The sequence below is a fragment of the Ursus americanus genome, chromosome 37 (assembly GCF_024610735.1).
Source record: "Ursus americanus isolate L20-20 chromosome 37, mUrsAme1.1.p, whole genome shotgun sequence".
In the NCBI taxonomy this organism is placed as follows: domain Eukaryota; kingdom Metazoa; phylum Chordata; class Mammalia; order Carnivora; family Ursidae; genus Ursus; species Ursus americanus.
Window position 1 is genome coordinate 7,849,206 of NC_142163.1, and position 9,017 is coordinate 7,858,222.

At 37.4% G+C, this 9,017-nt stretch overlaps 2 protein-coding genes across 2 annotated transcripts; one reads left to right on the forward strand and one right to left on the reverse strand.

Annotated features, from left to right (window-relative positions):
• Positions 1 to 2,352: 2,352 nt before the first annotated feature.
• Positions 2,353 to 3,018, reverse strand: LOC148107022 (sex-determining region Y protein). The gene has a single exon (XM_087859336.1). The coding sequence runs from the start codon at positions 3,016 to 3,018 to the stop codon at positions 2,353 to 2,355; it is 666 nt and encodes a 221-aa protein (XP_087715462.1).
• Positions 3,019 to 8,086: 5,068 nt separating this feature from the next.
• Positions 8,087 to 8,753, forward strand: LOC123779416 (sex-determining region Y protein). The gene is given in 2 exon segments (XM_045777507.1): positions 8,087 to 8,350; positions 8,352 to 8,753. Coding segments are annotated over 2 exon segments (666 nt in total).
• The last annotated feature ends 264 nt before the right edge of the window (positions 8,754 to 9,017 follow it).

Genomic DNA, 9,017 nt, shown 5'->3' on the forward strand with positions numbered 1-9,017 from the left:
GAAAATGAATGCATGATAAAGTGACATTTCATATCATAGGGAAAAGTATTATCATTGAAACTTAATAGGTAATACATGCTTGTCTATTTAAATAAATCAAGGATGGATACCTACATTACTCTTCCACTAAAATATTTTGTAGATGGAACAATTATTTTCATGTCAGTAATAACTAATAGTTAATCCTTTACTAATGCCATCCTCTGTTCTAAGTATTTTATAGTCATTTTCTCATCAGACCCTTATATACCTTAATTTATTTACTTCTCACAACATCCCAGTGAGGTAGGTTTTCTTGTTGTTACATTATTATTGTTATCATCATCATCATCATGTTAATGGTGAGAACATCAAGGGCCACACAGGTACAGTAAATTGTCCAAGGTTAGGCATAGTAAGTTGCAGGGAAGGGAGTCAAATCCAGATTACAGCTAGAGGCCATGCTCTAGTTTGGTCCTTTTGTCTTTCTAAATATTTCTCAAAAGCTGGCATTTTAAAATATAGCAGATATCCATTACAAAAAGCAAGAATACTGGCTATCAATATATGCTTAAAAACAAACAAAAAGCCAAAAAGCCCTGCTAAAAATACATAGAAGCAGCAATTCCTTTCCAGGAATGTATGCTCCTCAGAAATGAATGTACATGTTCTCCCATGTACATGTATACAAATGGACAAGGAACAGTACTATCTGTAATGACTAAAACTAGAAAATGTCTATTCACATGTCCATCAAAAGTAGAATGAAATAGACACAGAAATTTCTAAAAGTAAGAAACAGAATGTCTGTGAAATTACATTAAGTAAAACAATCTAGACATGGTATTTTACATATCCATCTATTTCAAGTATAAGAAAAGGAAAATTAACCCATGGCGATGAAGGTCAGAGCAGTTAATTTCTGGACAACACGTGGAAAGAGAGGTTTTCAGTATAAAACACTTGCGTGTATAAATACACATATGTATGTGTACACACACACACACACACACATGTAATGTGTATAAACATTTTTAAAAATACAAAGTAATTCAGGAAGTTGTTTGAGAGAAATTGCAATATATATTTCTCATTTAGTTGGCATATAGCTCCGATTAAGCAATACTGTTTCCACAGCAAATTAGTCTGCCTAGTTAACTCTTTCTCTCTCTTTTTTTACTTTGACGTTTGTTTAAAAACATGGCATTTAGCTCTAATATGTACTGCCTTAGTGTTTCAACTTTATTATTTAAGGCATTGTTTTTTAAAAGCTTTGGAATATATGTATTGCAAAGTTGATTTTGATATACAATGTATATTTTAACCATCGATTTGTTTTTATTTTACAAAGCGATGATTTTCTTTGCAAAGTGCCAGTTTTCTGCTTTAGCCTATATGCGAAGTTTATACTGCCTTTGATTTAACTTTTCATTGACATGTACATTAGCTTAGCCACATAGCTGCCTCATTGTCCACCTGCCATGCCACTGCTCCCATAATCTGAATAGTTCATATTCTCAACATTCTTTCTCTACCTTTCACGTGTGTGTGTGTTAACTTAGGAGGTGGTGGAAACAAGTACTTTGTTAGAAGAAAATATTCAGAAGAAGCAGCAAAAATATGGGTGTCATATAGATATAAAAATGAACACGAATTTAATAAAGATTTTCTTTTACCAGATGGATGTTATAAACGGTTCAAAGTGAACGCCAAAGCGCGCAGACATGCGTAGAGGAGAGGAATTGAATTGCAGATGTCGCCAAACCGGTTTTTCCACAGCAGGGATGGGAGACAATATAAAGTAGCAAAGAAGACATCATTTACATATCTAGTAGTTAATTATCTGGGCATTACAAAGACGGGCAAAGTAGCTGAGAGACCAATGAACAGAACGTCTGTGAAGGGTTGCTTCAAAGGATAGGAAGTTGTCCATCACACTACATTTTGTCCGTGTTTCTCAGTACTATATTTTTGTTGCTGAGTTTAAAATAAAGAGTGAGAATTCTGTTATCTATGCTGACGAGTGGCAGATTATTAATTTATACTTGCAGCTATTCAATTTATTTAGAAGCGAATCTGTGGAACAACCAAAATTAGATATGACCATTGTTCTGTTAAAAGACAGATGGGTGGTCTTGGAACTCAAGCAGTTTCAGTAGTGTTAAGGTGATCTCTTGTCAAGGTAAGCAGCCATAAACCCAGACTGAATCAATTCAGAACGTCCTGTAATTCTTTATATGTTAAGCAAGTTTGCCCACTTTATTTTGAAATTAAGTGACGCATAAAATAATAGCAAAATTAATATGAATAGGGCCTCTGTTAGCTAGAGTAAGGAAATCACTATGGAAAATAAGCATCAGAAAGTCCCAGCTGTTACTTAGGGTAAAAGGGAGGGTCAGCCCACAGCTGTGTAGCCAAGGTTTCTCGGCTGTCACGGAAGCTTGTGGAGCTGCAGTGCTGCTCCTGCTGCAGCAGCGAACTGGCTACGTTCACGGGTTGTGAGGAGCTTAGCTGGTCCTCCATTCCTGAGTGCGCAGTCCTAGTATGGCTGTTCCTGTAGGTGAAGGGGTACCACGTCTCATCCACGCGCACCTGCCTGCATAGCGTGGAGGAAGAAGCTGAAGGTAGCAATTTGTCATCTTTCTGTGGCGTGGCCTTCCGACGGGGTCGATATTTATAGTCTGGGTATTTCTGTCGGTGCATGGCCTGTAGTCTCTGTGCCTCCTCAAAAAATGGCCATTTTTCGGCTTCCGTAAGCATTTTCCACTGGTACCCCAGCTGCTTGCTGATCTCTGAGTTTTGCATTTGGGGATTCTCTAGAGCCACCTTGCGCCTTTGATCACGAGACCACAGCATGAATGCGTTCATGGGTCGTCTGACGCGGTTCTGGCCGCTGTCTCTACTATTTCCTTCGGTTTCACACCGGTAATTTGAGGTAGGATTGTTCATCCAAAATTCCGAAAATGTTCTTCCAAAAGCAAGGATATTTCGTTGTTGTACCGCTGCACAGTGATCATCGCTGTTCAATACTCCGAACATAGCGGAAACATAAAATTACAACGGTTAAAAGAAAAGGGGTTGGGGCTATGTAGCAACGTTGGAAGGTGTAAGCTTTCGGGCAATTATCTAGACGCTGGCGCTGTAACTTTTGTTTCTAAAATACTCGTTTCTCCTCCCAGCACCTTGCCGCAAACCCGCCCCCTGACCGTCAGCCAAAGCCCAACCTATGCATTCTCAAGCAAAACTTCCAAATAAGGTCACACAACACTGCCTAACTGCTCTACATCTAATTCGCAGCGCTGAAGTCTCTATGCCTCTCTTTAAGAATTGAAACAAACTTTGTTATTATTAATTTATTTTATTATTCCTTTAAATCAAAGGAGGAATGTGCAGCAAAGATTGCAAATTGTTTATCAAAAGTGAAAGTTATGTTTAAAAAACAAACCTTAAAGATAATGTAATTCTACTAGCTATTAAAACACCACAGGATACTGAATTCATATTAACCATCATCGTGTTTCTTCACTTCTACTTAAACTACAATTCAAAATTCTATGCCAGTTTTCCACTGCCAAATAACTAGTAATTCTATTCTGTTATCTATACTGATGGTTAACGGAATGCAAATATATATTTACAGCCAATAGTTATGGCCAGTCTGTACAATAACTAAATTTTGATATAAAAATTGTACAACTAAAACAGGAAACAAAACAAACAACAAACTAACCAACAGCGGCAACAACAAAAACACATGACTTTGGAACTCAAGCAGTTCCAGGGGTGTTCAGGTAACACTGAAGAGACTGATTTGTTCTCCATAGACTCTACACAGTTATACCTGCGTCACTGTCTTCTGCACTTTCACATAACTGATAACCAAAATAAAAAAACAGAACAAAACAAAGCAAAACAAAAAAGATTTTACAAATCTAGATTCACTTTCTAAATTAGAGCCACCAACTTATCATCTTTTATATTTTACTTCAACCTTAGCGCAAAATTAAAAAAGTCATATTTTACCAAGTCATATTTTTACCTCCTCCAAATAAATTCTGAAGCCAGACTTGAAAATTATCATAGAATATGGTCATGTAATACCATAGGGCGAAACTTTCCCCATGCAAATCTTAAAAGCATATTTGCAAAATGGGACTAACAACCATGCATTGCACAGGACACAGCCTGTTAAAAAAAGTAAAATAAAAACAAAAAACAAGGTCTCACCAAGAGTGACTAAGAATGATGCCAAAATCCCCAGGGAAATGAAATGATTCATTGCAAGCTATAATTCACATCGCCAGATGTGATTTATGCAATAAATGTTATGATGCATTGGTACTAAAAACTCCAAACAAAGATTAATTTTACTCTCAAAATATGTGTATCGACCCCATACTTTGTATCTTACTCATCTAATAGAGTTTAGTAGTAGTCAAGATCCGAATAAAATGGTAATATATTGTTACCTGACCCAACTTAAAAAAGATATCTTAATGCAGAATCCAAGATTTAAATGGCACTCACACACAAAAGGAGATTTTTATAAAGCTGGAAATAATTTAACATATGAGAAAAGAATATTCCAGGTCAAAATTGATATTGAAAGGCAAAATGTGATACGCACTGCAACATGGATGAACCTTGAAGACATCACCCCATCTGAAGCAAAGAAGGGAGACACCAGGCCCCATACTGAATGATTTTGTTTACATGAAATATTCAGAGGAGAAAAATACATAGAGACAGGAACTACCTTAGTGGTTCTCAAGCTCTGGATAAAGGGGAAGACACACCAGGAGTAATCACTAAGGGGTGCAGGGTGTTCTTCTGGGGTGATGAAATTTTCCAGAACTAGACACAGATGATGGTTGCACAACATTGTGAATGTGTTTAAGGCTACTGAATTGTACACTTTAATTAGTTAAAAAGAATAAAATGAACTTTATGTTACATATGTTTAACCACACCCCACCCCCTCCAAGGAGGGAAATAGGGCGTCATCATGATATCTATATCATAACAGAAATTAATATCTATATCCTCCTTTGGGAAAGGGAGGCTGAGCAGTCAATAAAATTTAAATGAAAAAGAGAGGTTTAACTGTTTTTGAACCTCCAGCTCCTAGACTAGTGCCTGGCATATACTTGAAATATTTGAATCCTTGAAATATTTCTCCAATGCTTTAATAACTATCAAAAGGGATGAAAACCACTCCATGTGTGGATGAAAAAAAGAGAAATAGTAATCCATGACAAAGCAAGAACAAAAATGACCTGCATTTTAACAATTTTTCTTGCAACAATGGAGGAAAGGGGGCAGAGGGAGTGCAACTTTTACCTCTGCAATCTGATACTAGTAATTTACCCTAATGTTTCTTGGAGTGCATTTTTGAGCTTTACCCTTGTACAAGACCCAGCTGATCTGTGCATCTGTATCATTCCAAATTTAGTCTCTGCACTGCCCAAACAAGCAGGCTTTCAGTGCATTTTTGATGTTTCAACTCATTTTAATTTTGGAACCAAGACTGATACTCTTAGTTGCTGTGACCAAATACAATATTTAACGGTTCCTACAATACTGAGTCTTTATACCAGAGAGTAAAAATATAGGCGCCCCTGTGCTCCTGCCTAGGTGAGACACGATTTCCATCCCCCAAATCTGGTTAATGAAAGGTTAAAGGTTTTTTTTTTTTTTCCCCTTGAGATTTTATTTATTTATTTATTTATTTATTTATTTATTTATTTATTCATTCATTCATTCATTCATTCATTCATTCATTCATTCATTCATTTATTTGAGAGAGAGCACCAGCAAGAGGGTACAAGCAGGAGGAGCAGCAGAGGGAGAGGGAGAAGCAGACACCCCACTTGGCAGGGAGCCAGATGCACAGCCCACTGTGCTGGTGCTAGATCTCAGGACAGCCTGAGAGGATGGCTGCTGGTTAACCAAGTGAGCCAACCAGGTGTCCCGGTTACGGCTTTCTTGTTTTATATGTATGCTACCTTTCTTATTCATTAGTGATGAATAAGAACAACATTCTCAAAAGCTGTTTAATATCTTTTTATCAATAAGATTTACAAGCAATTTTAAGAGGTAAAAAGTGCTGCGGCCTGTCAATGTTAAATGCAAATGAGTTTAACAAAGAACAAAGGTTACCAAACTAACAAACTCATTTTATCTGTTGGTAACATTGCTGAACTCAATTAGAAAAAAATAGTCAGCTAACATTAGATTCAGGTAATTTCATAAGCATCTGGTATTTTTTCGATTAGAATAAAAAGGAAGGACAACTGAAGAATAATAAATTAGATTATTCTATTAAAGTCAATTGCATTTGGTTACTCCTGGTGTGTCTTCCCCTTTATCCAGAGCTTGAGAACCACTAAGGTAGTTCCTGTCTCTATGTATTTTTCTCCTCTGAATATTTCATGTAAACAAAATCATTCAGTATGGGGCCTGGTGTCTCCCTTCTTTGCTTCAGATGGGGTGATGTCTTCAAGGTTCATCCATGTTGCAGTGCGTATCACATTTTGCCTTTCAATATCAATTTTGACCTGGAATATTCTTTTCTCATATGTTAAATTATTTCCAGCTTTATAAAAATCTCCTTTTGTGTGTGAGTGCCATTTAAATCTTGGATTCTGCATTAAGATATCTTTTTTAAGTTGGGTCAGGTAACAATATATTACCATTTTATTCGGATCTTGACTACTACTAAACTCTATTAGATGAGTAAGATACAAAGTATGGGGTCGATACACATATTTTGAGAGTAAAATTAATCTTTGTTTGGAGTTTTTAGTACCAATGCATCATAACATTTATTGCATAAATCACATCTGGCGATGTGAATTATAGCTTGCAATGAATCATTTCATTTCCCTGGGGATTTTGGCATCATTCTTAGTCACTCTTGGTGAGACCTTGTTTTTTGTTTTTATTTTACTTTTTTTAACAGGCTGTGTCCTGTGCAATGCATGGTTGTTAGTCCCATTTTGCAAATATGCTTTTAAGATTTGCATGGGGAAAGTTTCGCCCTATGGTATTACATGACCATATTCTATGATAATTTTCAAGTCTGGCTTCAGAATTTATTTGGAGGAGGTAAAAATATGACTTGGTAAAATATGACTTTTTTAATTTTGCGCTAAGGTTGAAGTAAAATATAAAAGATGATAAGTTGGTGGCTCTAATTTAGAAAGTGAATCTAGATTTGTAAAATCTTTTTTGTTTTGCTTTGTTTTGTTCTGTTTTTTTATTTTGGTTATCAGTTATGTGAAAGTGCAGAAGACAGTGACGCAGGTATAACTGTGTAGAGTCTATGGAGAACAAATCAGTCTCTTCAGTGTTACCTGAACACCCCTGGAACTGCTTGAGTTCCAAAGTCATGTGTTTTTGTTGTTGCCGCTGTTGGTTAGTTTGTTGTTTGTTTTGTTTCCTGTTTTAGTTGTACAATTTTTATATCAAAATTTAGTTATTGTACAGACTGGCCATAACTATTGGCTGTAAATATATATTTGCATTCCGTTAACCATCAGTATAGATAACAGAATAGAATTACTAGTTATTTGGCAGTGGAAAACTGGCATAGAATTTTGAATTGTAGTTTAAGTAGAAGTGAAGAAACACGATGATGGTTAATATGAATTCAGTATCCTGTGGTGTTTTAATAGCTAGTAGAATTACATTATCTTTAAGGTTTGTTTTTTAAACATAACTTTCACTTTTGATAAACAATTTGCAATCTTTGCTGCACATTCCTCCTTTGATTTAAAGGAATAATAAAATAAATTAATAATAACAAAGTTTGTTTCAATTCTTAAAGAGAGGCATAGAGACTTCAGCGCTGCGAATTAGATGTAGAGCAGTTAGGCAGTGTTGTGTGACCTTATTTGGAAGTTTTGCTTGAGAATGCATAGGTTGGGCTTTGGCTGACGGTCAGGGGGCGGGTTTGCGGCAAGGTGCTGGGAGGAGAAACGAGTATTTTAGAAACAAAAGTTACAGCGCCAGCGTCTAGATAATTGCCCGAAAGCTTACACCTTCCAACGTTGCTACATAGCCCCAACCCCTTTTCTTTTAACCGTTGTAATTTTATGTTTCCGCTATGTTCGGAGTATTGAACAGCGATGATCACTGTGCAGCGGTACAACAACGAAATATCCTTGCTTTTGGAAGAACATTTTCGGAATTTTGGATGAACAATCCTACCTCAAATTACCGGTGTGAAACCGAAGGAAATAGTAGAGACAGCGGCCAGAACCGCGTCAGACGACCCATGAACGCATTCATGCTGTGGTCTCGTGATCAAAGGCGCAAGGTGGCTCTAGAGAATCCCCAAATGCAAAACTCAGAGATCAGCAAGCAGCTGGGGGTACCAGTGGAAAATGCTTACGGAAGCCGAAAAATGGCCATTTTTTGAGGAGGCACAGAGACTACAGGCCATGCACCGACAGAAATACCCAGACTATAAATATCGACCCCGTCGGAAGGCCACGCCACAGAAAGATGACAAATTGCTACCTTCAGCTTCTTCCTCCACGCTATGCAGGCAGGTGCGCGTGGATGAGACGTGGTACCCCTTCACCTACAGGAACAGCCATACTAGGACTGCGCACTCAGGAATGGAGGACCAGCTAAGCTCCTCACAACCCGTGAACGTAGCCAGTTCGCTGCTGCAGCAGGAGCAGCACTGCAGCTCCACAAGCTTCCGTGACAGCCGAGAAACCTTGGCTACACAGCTGTGGGCTGACCCTCCCTTTTACCCTAAGTAACAGCTGGGACTTTCTGATGCTTATTTTCCATAGTGATTTCCTTACTCTAGCTAACAGAGGCCCTATTCATATTAATTTTGCTATTATTTTATGCGTCACTTAATTTCAAAATAAAGTGGGCAAACTTGCTTAACATATAAAGAATTACAGGACGTTCTGAATTGATTCAGTCTGGGTTTATGGCTGCTTACCTTGACAAGAGATCACCTTAACACTACTGAAACTGCTTGAGTTCCAAGACCACCCATCTGTCTTTTAACAGAA